At 38.9% G+C, this 19,655-nt stretch overlaps 3 protein-coding genes across 8 annotated transcripts; 1 reads left to right on the forward strand and 2 right to left on the reverse strand.

Annotated features, from left to right (window-relative positions):
* Nucleotides 1-2,354: 2,354 nt before the first annotated feature.
* Nucleotides 2,355-10,576, reverse strand: LOC120001514 (protein HIRA-like). 5 transcript variants are annotated; one of them, XM_038849883.1, is made up of 11 exons: nt 10,493-10,576; nt 10,108-10,310; nt 7,646-7,921; nt 7,152-7,403; nt 6,676-7,073; nt 5,532-6,528; nt 4,525-4,729; nt 4,122-4,362; nt 3,704-3,826; nt 3,383-3,500; nt 2,355-3,138 (listed from the first exon to the last, which is right to left on the reverse strand). In XM_038849883.1, the coding sequence occupies exons 2-11, from the start codon at nt 10,213-10,215 to the stop codon at nt 2,707-2,709; spliced, it is 3,150 nt and encodes a 1,049-aa protein (XP_038705811.1). In that variant the 5' UTR covers nt 10,216-10,310; nt 10,493-10,576; the 3' UTR covers nt 2,355-2,706. The 5 variants fall into 5 exon arrangements, with proteins under 5 accessions (XP_038705811.1, XP_038705813.1, XP_038705814.1 ...); XM_038849885.1 differs by having other exon boundaries at nt 10,388-10,573; XM_038849886.1 differs by having other exon boundaries at nt 10,108-10,306; nt 10,493-10,560.
* Nucleotides 10,577-10,614: 38 nt separating this feature from the next.
* On the forward strand, nt 10,615-15,727 carry LOC120001515 (pentatricopeptide repeat-containing protein At2g27610). Its single transcript, XM_038849889.1, has one exon. The coding sequence runs from the start codon at nt 11,383-11,385 to the stop codon at nt 13,993-13,995; it is 2,613 nt and encodes an 870-aa protein (XP_038705817.1). The 5' UTR covers nt 10,615-11,382; the 3' UTR covers nt 13,996-15,727.
* Nucleotides 15,537-19,401, reverse strand: LOC120001517 (protein SUPPRESSOR OF K(+) TRANSPORT GROWTH DEFECT 1-like). Of its 2 annotated transcripts, none has more exons than XR_005468887.1 (8): nt 18,675-19,401; nt 17,814-17,919; nt 17,463-17,661; nt 16,919-16,987; nt 16,762-16,836; nt 16,542-16,659; nt 16,270-16,425; nt 15,537-15,899 (listed from the first exon to the last, which is right to left on the reverse strand). XR_005468887.1 is itself a non-coding variant. In XM_038849891.1 (8 exons), the coding sequence occupies exons 1-8, from the start codon at nt 19,144-19,146 to the stop codon at nt 15,774-15,776; spliced, it is 1,302 nt and encodes a 433-aa protein (XP_038705819.1). In that variant the 5' UTR covers nt 19,147-19,398; the 3' UTR covers nt 15,537-15,773. The 2 variants fall into 2 exon arrangements, 1 of the variants encoding a protein (XP_038705819.1); XM_038849891.1 differs by having other exon boundaries at nt 16,542-16,640; nt 18,675-19,398.
* Between the last annotated feature and the right edge of the window lie 254 nt (nt 19,402-19,655).

The raw sequence follows: 19,655 nt of genomic DNA on the forward strand, positions 1-19,655 counted from the left end.
TTCACCTATCAACCAATATATAGTATGCATCAATCGTACTATCAAATTTTCAGTTGTATGCAATTAGACTAGTGATGGTGATGGTGATGGTGATGGTGATGGATCAATATCTCTACTCGCATGCATGCATGTGTGCACATGACAGATGGATCGATGAGGCCATCTCTTTCATATAATCTTATATAGACTCAGCAGTGAAAGTTTCTCTTACCATGTACTAATTAAGATATATTTCTATCAATCGCTACTCATAAAAGCTAGTGACGTTACAAAATCAACAAATTAACTTAATTCATGACAGAAGCATCAATTAAACATTAATTTCAGGAGGATAGATATGTGATCTTAAACGACAATAGATAGCTATTATAGGATCATTTAATAGTGTTAGGTTAGCTATCATTATTAATTAGGTTATGGTGGGATGGTTGCCAACAAGAGTTTATCTATATGGCCAAAAATATGAATAATCGAATCCTCACCTTCTCTCTTATTTCTTTGTTTCTTGATGGAAAGGTTTTCATTAACATATAATAAAAGATGACAAAGATTGATTAAGATTTAACGATCTTCCCAGGGTCAATACTCAAATGACACAAGTTTCTGATTAAAATGGGTTAAACTTAATTTGAATATAATACAATATATATATATATATAATTACCACACAAATTGTTTACCAACTTTTTTTTTTTTGAAAAGGTTGTTGTAGAAGTTGGTGTATTCATTTGAACAAATGAAGAAAAACCCTCTTTAAGGGTTTCAAGTTTATTGGTCATGAATTAACAAATGTTGGAAGAAATCTAAAGTTCATAGTAAACTCAATAGTTGAATACCCAAAACTTGCTATTATGAGCAAAATCAACTAATATATTTTGGTCTGTCGTATAGTATGATAGTTTATTTTGGCAAGACAAGGCAACTAGCGATATTATGCAAATACTCTACACGTATTCTTTTCGTATTAATGAATGGGACTGGAACCAAGATTTTTCATTTTTTGCCCATCATTTATCATCCCAACAATTGTGACATCCATTGTCATTGGCTGAGTGTGATTTTCAATCGAGCCCTTATTATGATGTCACCAGTTCACACCTGATTGCCACGCATTACTGAAATAATTTTGAGATGATAAATATTGGGATGTATAACACTTCTGTTTTTACTTTTCATACAGGTTTGAAAAGTCAAAACTCTATTTAAAAAAAAGAAAGATACTATTTAAGTCATTTTGGTCATGTTTGGGAGTGTTGTCAACTGTTGTGAGTTATAAAACTGTGATGCTGTGAGGTGAGGTGAGTTGGAATGCAAAAGCTGTTTGGTGCATCACTTTTAAAACTGTGGTGCGGTGTTGTGAGGTGCGTTTGACATATCTAAATTACGGTTATATTAGATGCCTAATAATATTAATATAAAATCACTTAATGTTTACATTGTATATTAATCTAAATTAAAATAATAGACCTAATTTGATTACGTATGACAATTCAACATATATTGTAAGTGTTTGGGAGGTGCTGTGAGGTGTTGTAAGGTAAAAAGTTGTAGTGATGTGAGGTGAGTTGGAACGCAAAAGCTGTTTGGCGTGTTATAAAAAGCTGTGGTGTTGTGATATGCGGTACACTTGAATACGGTTGAAACACATTACCAAACATATACTTTATTTTTTGATTTTTTTTAGTGGCAACATGCCCGCTTTGGCAATGTAGCGTATGATTACCAAAGAGGCCTAATTCGTAATTAGCGTATCGAAGTCGGTTTCTCACGACACGTGCGAGTTATAATAAATTAAAAAGGAACACTCTGACATCAAAAGGTTATCCCAAAGCGGCCCAACCACCATAACTGGGCCTTAGAATTTGGCCCAATTTCAATTTCTCAGAAGAAAGGGAAGTATCGGGCTAGTTAGGCTATTGGACCCATCGAGCCCAATACAGCCCATCGTTTGAGAGAGAGCGTCAAAAACATACCCATTGTTCAGGCCAGACTTTTGAAGACGCAAGTCATGCAGCGTACGAATCCAGCCGCAGAAGGCCCAAGCTACGCATCCGGTCCAAGATAGGCAGACAGCCCATTATTCGGGCCTACCAGAGAGAGTCGAGATTTAGACATATCTAGCCCAAAAGGCCCATCATTGTTCGGGCCAGACTTTTGAAGACGCAAGTCATGGCGCGTAGCAAGCGTCCCACGTATCGAGCACAAAACAGCCCATTATGCGGGCTAGATTTTTCTAAAAAATGCAACCCAGCTTGCCGTGAGTTACCAAACCGGCCCATGGTTCCCTGTGTGTTCAGGTCAGGCCGCCACAATATGGTGCTGCAGCCTGCAGCGGAGGATAAGCAGCAGATACCTGATTATAAAACAGAGCACCAAATATTCCTACTCTGATTATAAAACAGAGTAACAAACATTACGCAAGGATGTACAAGAGATGAGATGATTTATCCACCCAATTGATTACAGAAGGCCATGATCATGAAGAAATTAAAAAATCCTATACTTGACTCAAAATCTTCTCTGTTACATCCCCAGATGCTGCTTCAAAGAAAAGGTGAAGTGAGCCTTGTCACAGCCAGCATACGCCTTTACGGGGTAGCATGGCAAAATCAACCTTAAAATTATAATATGTACCTTCCATGTACTTGGGTACCGCAATTGTATTTGTATCCCAAACAAGCTCTTAAGGGTGAGCAACTGTACAAGTCAGGGTCCTCCAGTATCTGTAGTTGCTGGGACAAGATCAGCCTTCGATTTCACTGACGACTCCATGAGTACATCATTATCAGTGGACGTTGGAGTAAAATTAGTAAGATCAGGAGCGCAGGTGGCAGAGTCTTTGTGGGCTGTAGCTGTTGGGGCAGAGTTCAATTGATCAGCAACAGGTAATCCAGATTTCTTTGGTTCTGCTGCCCGTGGGGAGTGATCTACTTGATTCACTGCAGGTGCAGTGTCACTTGGATCTGTCACTGCTTGCAATGGAGCCGGTGGGGAAGGATTCTTTTGGTCCACATTAGTTTCAGAACCATCATATTCGGACAGGATATCTATAAACTCGTTGAGCAAACGCTGGACTTTCCGATTTGATGCCATTGCTGGAAGAATATATTCTCTTAGAAGCTCGTGTTTTCTAATTCCCTGCAGAGATTCATCCTAGTGAATTACACAAGTTTATTTGCTACACAGTAAAAGCAAAACCAAAAGCATATGCCTAGGAGGAAGGCGCCTGATTAATCAAATGAAATCAGACAAAAACATTCACAATGAGATCTGAAAAGCAACTACAATTCTAAACACTCTTGATGCAAAGAAAAACATTGGCTGCAATATATGGAACCTTTGAAGCATTTTAAAAAAGGGAAAAAAGAAAGAAAAGACTTACAAGCAAACAAGGATCCCAAGCCAAATTTTTCGAATCTAACGATGAGGCTTCAGCCATCCCAGTTGGAGGTCCAAGAAAACTCTCACATACTTCTCTTAGACGAGACTCATCAGCTTCTCTGCAACCATTGTACCGTTTATAAGTACTATTGGGAGAAAAACAAACACTCTCCTGCAGAGGGAGATGGTTATGCAGTATTTCTATACATTGTTGTATTGACAACCAAAGATATCTGACCATCATGGTCTGGTCCTCAAGACCCAAAGAAAAAACGATGTTACTATCATTTATACATGCACAAATACGAGGAGAAAAACATACCTCACAAGGAAGCGTATATATGATAAAAGGCACTGGCGATATTCATTAGGAGACTCCAAAGCCAGAGCGGAAGCCAATTGAGCCTCCAAATGAGCATGTGTCTGCACGCCATCATCAGTCGCCCTTAAACAAAACATGAGCACATGTCAAACAGTAGGAACAAAAATACAACAAAACTTCATGGCTTCAGCCTCCATTTCAAGGAGACAATATATATATATATATATATATATCATGGATGCTATAAAACTAAAGCATAGCCCAAAACATTTTTGCAAAGAAAAAAGTAGAGAGCATGGTGTTAGACAGGAGTGACTACTGAGAGAATCCATGTAGTCAATTCCAACTAATTCGACTTAATGGAGTCCAGTAGCTGACCCCAAAACATTTTTGCAAATAAAACTAGAGAACAGCATACCTGCTCCAACCAGGCTTTCTGGCTAAATATTTCCTAACATCAACCTGCAGTGCAGCCAGCTCACCACTTTGACTGGAGTCAAAATTCAAGGAGCTAGAAAAATTTGCTGCAGGGAAGCAGTCATCTGCAACCCTCAGCCAACACATGAGGTTCAGATCAAAAAGGAAAGCATGGCGTGTGGCCAGAACAACAAGAGGAGCGCCAGATTTTGATAACTTCGCAGCAATAACTTTGATAGTGCCTGAGAGATAATGGAAATCACAACTTCCAATTTAAAGACTCAATTTTCCAATACGAATACACAGTTCAAAACAAGAAAGAATTTATGGGCTTGGAGACTAATAAAATAAAACAATAGTCCAATAACTGAGATGCTAGTTCAAATTGCACAAGTTAGCCGCACCTTTGCTAGACGAGTTTGGGTCTAGAGTAATTAAAGGTGCCAACGAGTCATGAAGAAGACATTTCCCATTCAATAGATCCCAAAGATAGAGGGATCCCTTCCTTGTAACCACTAATAACTTCCATGACTCATCACAGTCAATTAAGGTAGCTGCAGAACCCAACATCATGCTTGGCAAGGCACGTCTCCCACACTTGGTGTAAACCTACATAAAACATGAAAATGAAATACATTAATAATTTTTCTATTCAACTTACGCATTCTAGGTATAAATACAACCACAATTTTGGGCATTATAGCAATGTATAAAAGAAAGTTCTTTTCAACTCATTAAGAAAATAATATTCTTGGCTTGTCTCGAAGAAGAAATGCTTAAGGCGGAGGAAGGGGTGCAAGCAAGACGTAGTCCATTAAAACCAACATGAGTTGGAATATTGTAGAAGTCTGCTTTGTCATAAGAAGAGATACATAACAGATTCTTAGATAGTTCAATTGTTCAAATACTAGTTATAATACTCAAAAATCTTAAAGAGAATCCTAATCCCTCACGTACTCCACCACTTTCTTCATCATGGCAACCCTATGTGCATATTTCTTCCCAGTCAGCTACCTATGCAGAAACCTTTTATGTTTTCTAAACTCTCAACCCAGTAATCCAAAACCATGACCATTGTCATCAACTGCCAAACAGTCCTTCCTTATCACGAAGACCTCATTTTTGATCCATGAATTAAATTGCCCAGCACAATGAGCTCAATAAAGCAAAACTGACTGTTCTCCAGCAGCCACAAACTTCATATTCTTCATTGAAATCAAATATTCCTTGAGGTTCGAAAAATAAAAGAAAAGGAGGAAGTCATTGACCATACTTTAACTATACAAACAGAAACACAGCAATGAACATGAGGTGAATTGGCAAGGTATAAGGTATCTCATTGAATCAAAACAAAAGGAACAATGAAAGAAAAGGAGGAGAAAGACAGCATAGCTAAGTAATGTCAACTAACCTGCAAACATCCATCATCGCACCCAACAGCCCAAAAATTTACATTTCCAGCTAACACAGTGACTTTCCCTGATATCCTGTCATACCAAAGGGTTTGATCCCCTCGGATACAAGAAATCTCTGTCTCTTTCATCATGCTCATATTTCCCACGCCAAAAATGTCACTTACAGTATGCTCCCTAGGACGAGCTTCCAAACTAATCGGGATTGTATCAACCCCTTCTTTCTTATCAAATACTCTTATTGAAAGTGTTGAACCAGCAGCCTTTACACTTCCAGCCAGCTCTACATTGATGCTTCCATCTCTGCCAGAAACTGATACCTTCTCAATTGTAAGGCTCTCAGTGATGGTAGCTTTAGCAGTGATCCCAGAACGCTCCTTCCAATCAGAACTCTTGGAAGCCATTCCCCTGACAGAACCTTCTCTCATGCCATCACCAAGAACCATTCTATTGTCTTCCTTCCCCTGATCAGAGGTTGCACAAGGGTTATTAAGTGCTACAGATTGAGCACCAACATCAATATTTTCTGGCCGAACAGGCACTCCTACTGCTTCTGGAATGATCCTCTTTCTGCCATCAGGACGCCGGTATTCCCGTTGCTTCACAGGACTAGAAATTCTGGTAGAAGGTGCTGATTTATTTAATCCATCGCCAGAAGCTCCTCCCACATCCTTCTTCACATTATCAACTTTGGGATCAGAAGCTTTTGTTGTAACACCCAAAACAACAGAAGATTTTGCCTGTATCTGGGTATGTTGACCGTCTGAAACTTTTCTTTTGCTAGTGCTTTGCTTAACTGAAGCTGCTTCAAGCAATAACTGTGCAGGACTCTCGGCTAAGTTTGCCTGTCGACCTCTTATATCGCCATAACGACTTCTCTTTAGCTCATCAAGTTCAGCATCACTTAGCCTGTGACCAAGTTCTTTCAGCTCAAAATGAAAAGTAGCCACCGTCCCATCCAAAGAACATGCAAACAATGAATACCCATCTGGACTCCTGTTTTTGCAGAAAAGGAAAATGAACTTAGGAAACTAAGAAGCCGGGAGATAAGGATAAGAGGCGTTATCCAGACTCCAAGCAAATATAGAAATTAATACCAACAAACTTGCATACTTCCTTTAATGTAGTAATGATAATTTATACCAGGATAAGTCCACAACACTTTGAGTAAAGAAATGCTTGGCCACAAATAAAGGACGCGGACTTCCAGTCGTCCATACAGTTATCGTGCGATCCTGACTTCCAATAGCAATAACATTGTATGGCTGTGATTCTTTCCCTCCAAGCTTGGAAGACCCATTAGCCCACCCAACAGGAGCAACTTTTACTTCTGGAGCAATAGCAAAATTTCTTCTAAACATTGAATGATTGAACTTCACCACAATGACTGGGGCGTTATGCCCTAAGAAGTCAAAAGTGGCTGCCCATTCCCCTCTCTCCAGAACAGGGGCAGAGTGCCTTGGCTTCTGAAAGCCATGGGTGGTAGTTATAAAATGGCCACATGGGGACCATCCAAGCCGCCTAAAAAACGTGGATCCAAGCTGAAAAGCACAATATTCCATCAAAAAGGAGAAGCCAAATGCAAATAACCATGAGTTCACAAAAGAAGAATCACATACTGATTTTGCCCAGTGTCCATCCGTCCTGTGAACAAGACTCCAGTCACTTGTTCGCCATATAATGACAGTCTTATCGTCAGATTGACTCGCTAAAAAGGACCCAATGGGATCCCAAGTAACTCCTTTAACCAGGCTAGAGTGACCCCTCAGAACTGCAGTGCAGATGCCATTGCTCATATTCCAGATGTGTACAGAATTATCCAAACTCCCACTAGCTAATATTGCATCATCTGGAGACCAATTAAGATCCACCTACTTTAAGCATCGAAAACCAGATGTCCAGTTAGATCAACCATGAAAGTATAAAAATTGACATATAAATTAATCCGGCTTTAAAACGAAAAAATTATATCTTTCATATTTTTATCTTGAAGAACTCACACCTTCCAGAATTTGCAAATGCAGATAGACACTTATGGAATCACCTTCAGAAAATAAGCAACTTCGAAATGCAAATTCAAAAAAGAATTTTTTATTGGGTGGGGAATCATTACCACATCTGCGGTGTGGCCTCTTAGAGTCATTGAAACTTTCCAATTTTCAATATCTGGGGCCTCTCCACTGCCAAACTCTGTAGTTCCTGAACCAGGCTTCCTCTCATGAATTAAAATAGCCTGATCATCAGATCCGGATGCAACATATCTACCATGCTTAGCCCATCTAACACAGTTGACAGATCCAAAGTGATCACGAAGGGTTGCAAGAAGCCTTTGTGATGAATCACCATTTTCTAGCCCCTTGTCAACAGATTTCATATTCCATATTCGAACCTGCAATAAAATCAAGGAGGTATAATATATTCGCCTGCCAGTGAGTGAGCCAACAACAAGATAAGTTTTTGAGTGGAAAATTCATCATTATGGTATCAGATACACTATCCAGTATCAGCCTAATGCTGGGTGTAGAACCCATCAGGCTTGAGTGTGTAGGGCCATTTGACATAGTAATACCCTTGACCTCTTCCTAAAATCTTGAGCTTTTGAATAGGATGGTTCTCCAACAGTTGTGTCATGTTGAGGAGGACGTCTAGTCGAACTATATCTCTATTAACTTGCACATATACTGCCAAATTAGTTAAAATATTTAAATGAACATTTCTTATTAAATATATTTCTATGAAGAATAATAACTTCGATCAAAACATGCCTATAGGAATGTTTCTATCAGGTTCTCTTGATACCGAAATGGGTAGTTTTGCCATAAGGAAGCCCCCATTAAGGAAAAACACTTATTGTGCTTTGTGAAGAGAGAAAAAGAGAAATGGTCCGATTATTTTATATTCAATGATGCCAATCAAAAGGCTCCAAATTAGTGTGTGCATTGAATCAATAGGATTTGTCATTTCTCTTTTGAATGGAAAATAATTTTATTCATAAGGCACCAAGGTTACAAGAAGGTAATACATATAGCCTCAAGAAGATGAAGTCTATCTTTCTTCCTATAAACAGAAAATTCTCTCTGTCTCTCTACTGCATTAATACCACCATCTCATGCCTCTTTGTCTCTCTTTTCTCTTCCTATTTTTCTCAACCACTCAATGCCTCCTTATCTCTCTATTCTCTCTCCCTATTTTCTAAAACTCTACTTCAACAACTCTCCGTCTCTCCAAAATCAACAAGTTTCTTTCTGAACACTCCATAGCAAAGCATCATTGGTTTTGAGTCCACTCACATTCAGATCATTGTGCGGTGCAAGGTTCTATCATTATAAACTGTACTCTTTTATTTTAGAAATATCTTTAGGCTAGTTTAGGAAGGCTATTGTTGATTTAATTCATCACAACATTGCCAGTATTTGGCATTTTGGAATTTGGATTTTGTTAGAATTCTTCCCCATCTCGTAAATAGGGTTGCAAACTAAAGTGCCTTCTTTAAAACCAGTTTGAAGGCAAGGCATGGTTCAAAATCTCTCCATAAGCCCCAAGTTAACCTAATCCGCCTCTAAACAAAACTCTGTAGAAATAACTGAATGACCACAATATAAGGCCATACTTATACAGTCTACGTACAAATGGAATACTGGATATCCCCATATAATCTGCATGCGTGAAACTGTCACATGTTTGCTTGTGAGTTGAATTACTCATAAAATTTAGCAGCTGGAACATATTATAAGCGGCCTTTTTGTTCAGCAAAGACATTAGAATATGATAGCGAATCTCCAGGATCGACAACAATAACTAAGTATAAAAGTTTTACTAAAGCTATTAAAACAACAAACAAAATAGCATTCAAAAATCAAAACCAAGGAAAAAAATACTGTTGGTCGCCCATGTTGCAACTTGAAACTATAGGGGCTGTTACTACAACCTTTTTCCTTCCCCAGCCAACATAGCAAAACTTCTAGTCAGAGCTACCCACAGTTTTCTGTGGCATCAACGGTCCCAAATATCACCAAGTATTTAAGTCATTCATCATCTGGTCCAAATCACATATCAGCTGCCTCAAGAAAGATGCCACAGACTAGATAATTGATGAACAGCATCAAATATAATTGCTGAATTTCAAAACATAAGACAATACATAAAGTTGTTCTAACGAGATTAAAAGGTTTACAAGATCAATCAAAATTTATGCCAATAAGCTGGCGTATAGATGCATGAGGCTACACATGACAACTGTATGAAACGACCTTCAAGTCTTAAATCATCAACAAATGAAATTCCCTCAAAGGGTAAAAACCTCTAAGGGTTCACGTTTGAGTTCCATTATGGTCTGACCAGAGGAGGAGGATACAGTTTTGAAAGGAAATTAGCTCTTTAACTTAATCAAATAAATTTATGACGCGGATATGCTTCTGAGTTTAACTGCAAAGAAACCTATCAAAAGCACATCTAATGCCCGATACTAGAGCAGCTCTGAGTACCATTCCTCCCCACAGCGAAATAAAGCATAGGTATAAAAGAAAAAAAAAAGCCAATTATGTGTTCCTGCACAATGGAGTTAAAAGGTAGTACCTTATGGTCACCTCCGCCAGTAGCAAACCTAACCCCACCAGGCTGAATGTCGATGGAGAAAATCTGCATTCCTTCATGCCGAATCCAACTGGGTTTCTCTGCAATCATATTTGCTTCACTTGCTTCTCCAGCCCAACACCAGTCCCTTCACTTCACTATGTTTCTTTAAAACCCACTAAAAAGCAGTTAAATTTGATAGCTTTCTGCACAAAAAAGCCCCTCGATCGATCAATGAGAACTAAACGATTTTAAATAAACAAAAAAGAGAAAGGAAACCCACTAGTTTTCTTGAGACATCCCCAAAAGGCTCTTCAAATTTGATCTAAAATCCCTTTATATACACGTAACAGTAAGAACCAACAAACAACGAAGAACTAAAACCCACCAAAAAACACGCTTTTGAAGTAGATTCCTCTACAAACTCACAGGATACGCAATTTAGAGTCTTTTGAGCAAGTAAAAGGAATCGAAGGGTGAACTGGCAAAAAGATGATCGAAAATAACGCTTCTACAGCTTTCTACCGAAAACCCAAACCCAATTGAAGAAAGTATCTGACAATTCTGGGTTTAGAGCACGCGACGGGGCCTAATTGAAGAATGAGCAAAAAACCCTAGTTGGAGTTGGAGAGAAATTGAGGGAATAACTTCCCTTCTTTAACGGTCAAAACCTCCCTGGATATGACTGCAGACATAAGGGAAATCGAAAGTAAAAAGAAAAATAGTGTTTTTTTCCTTCTTAAATATAGACACATATAAGTAGAAAAAGGAAATAGGGTTGGATTTGAAAGGGACACAGAGACCGAATAAGCCGTTTTGGAATCTCCAGAATTGTAAATTATGAATGGGTTTTTGCCCTTTTGTTGAATGAGTTTGCTTGCAGAATCATGTTCTGTTTTAAAAGTGGAACCTAACTTGGCCATATTTTCCAATCCTTCCCCAAACCAAAGCCAATAGAAACCCGAGCATCAATTTTTTAATTGCATCCAAAAATTTCTCTGTGAATACGTCTGAAATGCAAATGCAATATGTTTTGAATAAAAAAATAAAATTTGCCAAACCCACCTTTTACGTTAAACTCAAACCAACTCAAATTGTCTTCAAGCTGTCAGTGGTTTTCTGACCAAAAACGCCAACACTTATGCATCACGCAGCAGTTCTCTCATCATTCTCACAACAGCTTCTTCTGTCTTTCCGTGATTATTCTTTCTGGGATTGAAAGAAACTCTCTTGAGAAGTTTATACTTTTTGCACGTTGTCACACACTGAAACCAGAGCATGACTCTATACCTCTCTTTCAGAGCTATAAAAAAATCCCAACCACCGCATATACTCAAAAGCCCATTGGTTTGTCTTCCATACCGCACTTGTTCACCTCTCTCTCAATGCACTGGAGTTTTCCGAATCGCCACTCAGTCTGCACATGACCTGTTCGACAGAAGTTCTCAAGAAAACATCTCCCAATATAATCAATTGCTTTTTGACCTCTCTCGTGATTCCCGCAATAACGAAGCTATTAACCTCTTTTTGACCATTCGACAATTGGGTTTGGCAGTTGAACAGTCGACCATTTCTTGTATTTTGAAGGTCTGTGGCTACTTGTTTGATAAGTGCACTGTTGGTAGACAAGTGCATTGCTATTGTATAAAATGTGGCCTTATTAAGGATGTTAGTGTTGGCACTGCTCTTGTTAACATGTATATGAAGAAGGAGAGTGTTGAGGATGGGAGGAGATTTTTTGATGAAATGGGGGAGAGGAATGTTGTGACATGGACTTCATTACTTGCAGGTTATGTACAGAATGGAATGAGTGGCATGGTATTAGAATTGTTCGATATAATGCAAATGGAGGGTATTAAGCCTAATCCCTTCACATTTGCCGCCATTCTTGGAGCTTTAGCAGACAAAGGGATGGTTGAAAGGGGTGTTCGAGTTCATGCCATGGTAGTAAAGAACGGGTTTGATGCAACTAGGTTCGTTTGCAATTCTTTAATTAATATGTATTTGAAGTCGGGAATGGTTAGAGATGCTAGAGCTGTTTTTGATGGAATGTTGGATAGAGATGCTGTTACATGGAATGGTGTCATTACTGGTTATGCAATGAATGGGCTTGATTTGGAAGCTTTGGATATGTTTTACTGCATGAGACTTGCTGGCATAAAGCTTACACTGATGACTTTTGCCCCTGTTATTAAAATATGCGCTAACATTAAAGAAATGGGCTTTGCAAGGCAACTTCATTGTCAGGTGTTACAGATTGGTTTTGAATTTGATCGCAATATTAGAACGGCACTCATGGTAGCCTACTCTAAGTGCAGTGAAATAGATGATGCTTTTAAACTGTTTTCCATGATGTATGAAATTCGAAATGTGGTGTCATGGACTGCCATGATAAGTGGATACTTGCGGAATGGTGGCGCTGAAAAAGCAGCTCTTTTGTTTTGTCAAATGAGCAGAGAAGGAATCCAGCCTAATGATTTTACTTATTCTACCATCCTTGCAGCTCAACCCACCATTTCTCCATTCCAAATACATGTGCAGGTCATCAAAAGTAATTACGAGAAGTCTCCCACAGTTGGAACTGCTCTTTTAGATGCTTATGTCAAATTAGGGAACATTGATGAAGCTGCGAAAGTTTTTGAACATATTGGTGAGAAGGACATTGTTGCATGGTCGGCAATGGTTTCTGGATTTGCTCAAATAGGAGACATCGAGAGTGCTGTTAAGATGTTCATCCAGTTAATGAGGGAAAAGGTCAAACCTAATGAGTTTACATTCTCTAGTGTCATAAATGCCTCTTCTGCACTAACAGCAACTGTAGAACAAGGAAAACTGTTTCATGCATGCTCTATAAAATTACGTCTAAATAATGCTTTATGTGTCAGTAGTGCTCTTGTCACCATGTACGCAAAGAGGGGGAATATCGAGAGTGCCAATGAAGTTTTTCAGAGGCAAGGGGACAGAGACCTAGTTTCCTGGAATTCAATGATTTTTGGTTATGCACAACACGGTCAAGGGAAGATGGCCCTTAAGGTATTCAAGGACATGCAAAGACAGAACTTAGAAATGGATGCTGTAACTTTCATTGGCGTCATATCTGCCTGCACTCACGCTGGACTAGTGGATGAAGGGCAAATGTACTTCAACATGATGGTGAAGGATCAGCAGATTGAGCCAACAATGGAGATTTATTCTTGCATGGTTGATCTATATAGCAGGGCTGGAATGCTTGAAAAGGCCATGGACGTCATAAATGGGATGCCATTTCCTGCTGGTCCAACTGTGTGGCTAAGTCTTTTGGCTGCCTGCCGTGTTCATCGCAATTTAGAGCTGGGTAAACTTGCAGCAGAAAAACTGCTATCATATCAGCCGCAAGACTCAGCTGCATATGTTCTTCTATCCAATCTTTACGCTGCAACAGGAGATTGGCAAGGGAGGGCCAAAGTGAGGAAATTGATGGAACTGAGAAAAGTGAAAAAAGTAGCTGGGTACAGCTGGATTGATGTTAAAAACAAGACCCACTCCTTTTTGGCGGGTGATTTCTCGCATCCTCAATCAGATCAAATTTATTCAAAACTTGAAGAGTTAACTAGCAGATTGAAAGATGCAGGTCATCAACCTGATACAAACTATGTCCTTCAGGACGTTGAAGAGGAACACAAGGAGACTATTCTTTCTCATCACAGCGAGAGACTGGCAATTGCTTTTGGATTGATTGCTACACCTCCAGGGACTCCACTTCAGATTGTTAAGAATCTCAGGGTCTGTGGAGACTGTCATAGTGTTATCAAGCTAATATCGATGATTGAAGGGAGGTATATTGTTGTCAGGGATTCAAATCGATTCCATCACTTTAAGGAAGGGTTATGCTCTTGTGGAGACTACTGGTAACCTTATGGTTAGTGACAGGTATCAGATGAAAGTTCATTGTATCCTGGTGGTCAACAAGACCATCTTAAGGCAAAAAAATCCACATTATGTCAAGGCTATTCTATTTATAATGTGGAAACAGATGCTGAGAATGACGCAATGATTATGTTCTTGAGTATGGCAGTTTTCATGAGAAAGGCATAGCAAAAAAGTGGAAGATTGAATTGATTGGGGGAGATTCTTGTAGCAACATATTCTATTGATGACATATTTGATTGTAGAATGAGATTATGCTATATGGGTAGGATTACTGGAAAAAAAAAATGAGTTTCATGATCCATTACAAGATTCAATGACACCAGCAATAGCGATGGATGATGAGCCCATTGGCAAGTTTTTGTATTGATGAGAAGAGTTTATCCCTCTAAACTCTCATGAATGTGTGTGGTCTGGATCCTGTTCATCTTACTCTCGAACACTGAAAGCACTGGATCACTTTCTGCGGGATGGATATAATTAAAAAGAGAAAGGAAAATGTAAGTTAGAGTTGGTTTCTTCACTAACTTATCTAAGGCTGATGATAAGATCCTTGTCTGAACTTTGAAAAATCGGGGCAGCTGGTGATTTTTATTTTTTTTTTTAACTTTTTCTGATAATCTCTCTTGATTTACATATAAGCATTGTTCCATAGGTTTTTAACTATCAGTATATTTCACTTAGTATCAAAAGTTAGCTAGGAAAGTCATACCTGCAAGTTGCTGAGCTTGGTCTGGTGTAAGCCTGGCTGAGAAGCCTCTAAAGCTCTTACTGTAATGGTGAACTGCCGGTCTGTTGTGCCTCCTTGCAACAAAAAACGAATAGAAGTTTTAGTAGTATCTTAACTAGCTATTAATGCTAAGAGAATTGATTTCCATTTTGAAGTCGTCATTCCAAACTAAAGTATTATCTTCCCTTCCAGTGATTGATGCTAGCAACTCATGGTTTGGTTTTATCACAGATTCTGAATTTGGATGAGAGTCCTCCCCCATGTAAACATAGAGCTGCAAGATTGAAAATCACCTTATATTGGAACTTGGTAATATTCCACAAAAGATTATGCTTATTCAAATGTGGCAGTTCTATATACCTATTTGGGTGCTTCGTTGTGTTATATTTGTTGATGTATTGCTCAGATTTCTGAAAGTTGCTTTGATAGGATAACCAACAGAATGTGTGATATGGTATCTATTAATTATAATGGTTAAAATGACCATCAACCCCGAGTGTGATAACAAATTAGGAGTTTTTGACATTGAAGTCCTGATCCATCAGTCTTTGGGTGATCCCAAAACAAGGCAAATACTTCATTGTACAAAAGGTGTTTTAACGGCCAAGTCCAGTTGCAAAATTGCAATTCAGAGTCGCAGACTCAGTATACTACCCGTTCCACATCCAAAATCAGCTTCCCCAACCAGGGGGGAGATCATACACATCCAGAAGCACCACAATGTTCCTGAGACACTTGAAAACCATGATTAGTCAAGCAAGAACCCCAGACAATATAAGCAACTGAGTACCATGTATGCATCAGGACATTTAAATTCTTCTTTACACAATTTCAAACAAGCAATACAATGAGTGTTGGGAATAGAAATTCCTTCTGAATACAGAAAAGGAGAAGTCAAGTCACCTTCCCCATTTGAACAAGTTGAATAAAAAGGATGCAATTCATTGAATCCAGCTGGGGCCAATAAAATACAACTCATGGTTGTTGCACTCACAACAAGTATAGACGGTCGCCTTATCATCAAACAAAATGTTCAACCTTCCTCTCCAAATTCCTTTGTGAATCTCTCATGGACCTCCAGGTCGGTTTTGCTCACTGTTGGTCTCTGCCTCGCAAGAACCTTGTCAAAGTCTGTAAATGAAATTGGCGGTGGAAGGATCTGCACTAACATTAAAAGGATGATTTTAAATGCCATAAAGACGAGAATATCTAATGAAACCAAAAAAAAAACACAGAGCATACTGTACTCAACTATTCTTCTTCTGCAAAACATGACGAAAGTAATCGTAAACTCATCACAATGTCTCCGTCATAAGCTGATTACATTTTCAGCATTGTGTAATCGTAAACTGATTGCTAGCACAGGTATAAAACCCCTAAAGGCAAGACAACTAACAGTGACTTCACTCATATCCTAGCAATCCAGCATTGTGTAATCGTAAACTCATTCCTGGCACAGGTATACAACCCCCCCTTAAAAGCAAGACAACTAACAGTGACTTCACACATATCCTAGCAGTCAGCCCTACCTTCGATGCAAGTCCTTTTGCTGCAAGCTCCTGCATGGAGATTTGAACAGCCCCTTCTCGCTTTGGCCCGCAAGGCATCCACATATCATTAGGAGTCTTAAAGAAAAACATGGCATCTTGAGTTTTACGGACTGGTTCAAAGAGAACATCCTTCACCTGTAAAAGAGAAAATCAAAGCTAAAGCCATGGTAGGCCATGGACACTTCATCTCACCACTAACTAACCAGAGAAAAGACGAAGTAAAAGAAGTATCACTAGGGCCTCGTACTTACGCAAACAGAAATATCAGAACCCGAAAAGCCCTCTGTTCGACAAGCTAAGTTTTCAAAATCGCTTTCAATCAAGTTGTGAGGAGTGTCTCCTAGATGCACCTATACAAATTTGCGAACACTCAATAAGAACAGCAAAAACCCATGTCAACTATATAGAAATATCTATATTTACAATTTGGTTTTCTTTCATAAAAAAAATCAAAGGAGTGACTTTGAGTACCTTGAACATATGCTGCCGAGCCTTCAAATCTGGGAGAGGTATATAAATACGCTTGTCGAAACGTCGCCGGATAGCCTGAAGTCACTATTGATCAGCAATAGTACATAGAATTACAGTGAAGTCAAATCACAAAATCATTGATTGTATTGCCCATCACCTGATCAAGAGCATATGGAGTATTCGTTGCAGCAAGAACAAGAACTTTCTGATCATTGTGCCCTACACCCTGAAACATAAGATGATGTGTCATTTTCTCCTACACCTTCAAACGTAAAAAGAACATAGCCAATAAAGATATAACATGAGCAAAATGCCAAGAATGGTAACAATAACTTTGACAACAAAAACCATAATGCTAAGAAAACATTTTCTAAACTATGCATTGATTTGGAAGTTGGAACCCATTTCGGCTTACTATGCCTGGGACCCTACTATGGTTCAAGTCTTGAGTACGCTAAGATTGGACCAAGAGCTCCAAAAATTATAAGGTCCCTACAAATGTTCTTGAACACAATATCTAATCTGAGGATGCAAAATATAAACAAGTACAAGAGTACAGACTTAGAAGCAACAGAAAATAATTTATAGATTTAAGACTTAATTAAGCCCATATATAAATTTGCGAGAATATCGGCAATTTTCAGAATCATAGTCAAGATAAAAAGTCCCCTCAGGCTTGCCAATATTAAGTGAACAAATACCTGCATCTGCACAAGAAGTTCTGTTTTAATGCGTCTAGATGCTTCACTTTCATTGCCTTCTCCGCGTTGGCCACACAAGGAATCTATTTCATCAACGAATATGATTGAAGGAGCACTTTCACGGGCCATCTCAAAAAGGTTAGAAACTAGCTTCTCACTCTCCCCCATCCATTTTGAAACCAAATCCGAAGAAGAAATACTGGGAAAGTTGGAAAAAACTTTAAAATTGGATGCTAGGATGTATAGAATCTCTCACCAAAGATGTATGAAAGCTTACTAGCCAGGAGAAAATCAGGATTTTAGTTTTGTTGAGGCATAAAATGACAAGGTGGCACAATGATGAATACCCACCTAAAGAAAGTAGAATCCGCTTCGGTTGCAACAGCCTTGGCTAAATATGACTTCCCAGTTCCAGGAGGTCCATACAACAGAAAAGCCCTCCATGGCTGTCTCTTCCCTAAAAGAAAGCCACAAATATAACAAATCAAGCTTGCATGTTATATGATGAATTTAACATAAACAGAAAAGTTTAATTCAGTAATATAAACAGTGTGGTTATGGAAGTCGGTCGAGTGTTGCTCCACCTTAGAAAAATCTGTAAGTAAATACACCAATAAATAAAGCCAAAAAAAAAATCATTAAATGAACTGTGAATCTCCTTATGCGCGTATTAGCTTTCTTTCCAAGTAAATAGTATGTCACAGAGAGGTTAAGGGCATGATAGTCTTCAGGGTCAAAGTCCAATTTAAACCCTGCTAAAATCTAAATCCAGCCCAGGATTATAGCCTCTCAAAAATGAACGCATGTCTAAATTACCATTGATATATCACACAACCCCTTGGCAATGCAATAAATTAGAAACTCAAAACCAAAACCTTTACTTGCAGTGATGGATTTTCAGCTTCTCTTTTAACAACAATAAAGATTAGACATAGTTAGTTGAAGTTAATTTCCAGTATAACATTGTACCATATCATATGCTTCAACCACTCAAAAATTGCACTTTCAACCATCACCTCTCTGCGACAGACCCAAAGAACCAGTATGTTGAACGCAAGATATTAACATCACTCCTCATTAAAAATTGTGAAAAATACAATCTAACGCAACCAAGTCTCGTCTTGTCTACCACAACAAAATTTTCAACTACCCAAGCCATAAACCTAAGACACCTAGGAAAAGTTCACACACATGAAATCCATGAAAACTCACCCGTGAAGAATTGTGGAAACTTGACAGGCAAGATCACGGCCTCCTGCAAGGCCTGTTTAGCGCTCTCAAGTCCAGCTACGTCATTCCACTTAACGTCGGGCTTCTCCCTGATAATCGCTGAGTTCAGCCCTGCCCTCAGCTTGGTTTGCTCGGGGTCCTCCCCGTCTCCTCCATCGCCATTCTTGGGTTTAGTCTTGGGCCGGGTAGCTACAGCTGCGTCTCCATTAGATGCAGGACCCGGGCCACCATCGTCGAGTACGACGCGGATCTCCTCAGCCCGACGAAGATACTCGGTAAATTTCTGGGTGATAGCCTCCTTGATCTTAGGGTTCTTCTCGTACTTGAGATGTGTCTTAAAGTATTCGAGGGCGTTCATGTAGAGAGGGAAGGCCTTGCTATAATTCCCATCATTGTCTTCTCGAACCGCCTGCTTCACGTACTCGATCGCCTGTTCCTTGAAATTGCTGTACATCTCTGCTAGGTCGTCGTATGTTTTGGTCAACAAAGAGATCGCATGAGGAAATCGCGTTATCTAGATAACAATAATATTAGAAAACCTAGAACTGGAACTCAGATTGATTAATCATTACGTGGTTCATAAGAAACCCTAATCCTAATTTCGTCGAGAAACTGCAGATTAAAGGAAAGAAAAGTTGAGGGTAGCAGGAAAGGAAAGGAGTTGAGAGACGAGCGTAAAGGAAGTCTGCTTAAGGAAGGCTGTGTTTGTTTGTAAATAAATTCAGGGAAATAAATAATTTTGGAATTAAAAACTTTTAGAAAATAAAATATATATTCGAAGGACGAGGGAAAAATAATAAAATCAAGAGAAATATTGTATAACAGTTACTTCTTTTAGAAAATACAATATATAAAAAAATATACATTCGAAAGACGAGGGAAAATAATAAAATCAAGAGAAATATTATATAACAGTTATTTCTTGTTTTTTATTAGGGGGAAGAGGATGGGGAGGCAAGAACT

Source organism: Tripterygium wilfordii, chromosome 7 (assembly GCF_013401445.1).
Source record: "Tripterygium wilfordii isolate XIE 37 chromosome 7, ASM1340144v1, whole genome shotgun sequence".
Lineage (NCBI taxonomy): Eukaryota > Viridiplantae > Streptophyta > Magnoliopsida > Celastrales > Celastraceae > Tripterygium > Tripterygium wilfordii.

Excerpts from the sequence above, each read along its gene's own strand:
- LOC120001514 (XM_038849883.1), bottom strand. The coding sequence starts at position 10,215 with ATGATTGCAGAGAAACCCAGTTGGATTCGGCATGAAGGAATGCAGATT. Across the intron at positions 7,922-10,107 it reads CTGGCGGAGGTGACCATAAG|GTTCGAATATGGAATATGAA; the intron begins GTACTACCTTTT and ends ATTTTATTGCAG. Across the intron at positions 6,529-6,675 it reads AGTGTTGTGGACTTATCCTG|GAGTCCAGATGGGTATTCAT; the intron begins GTATAAATTATC and ends CTGCAAAAACAG.
- LOC120001515 (XM_038849889.1), top strand. The coding sequence starts at position 11,383 with ATGACTCTATACCTCTCTTTCAGAGCTATAAAAAAATCCCAACCACCG.
- LOC120001517 (XM_038849891.1), bottom strand. The coding sequence starts at position 19,146 with ATGTACAGCAATTTCAAGGAACAGGCGATCGAGTACGTGAAGCAGGCG. Across the intron at positions 16,988-17,462 it reads AACTTCTTGTGCAGATGCAG|GGTGTAGGGCACAATGATCA; the intron begins GTATTTGTTCAC and ends CTTATGTTTCAG. Across the intron at positions 16,641-16,761 it reads CTCGGCAGCATATGTTCAAG|GTGCATCTAGGAGACACTCC; the intron begins GTACTCAAAGTC and ends AAATTTGTATAG.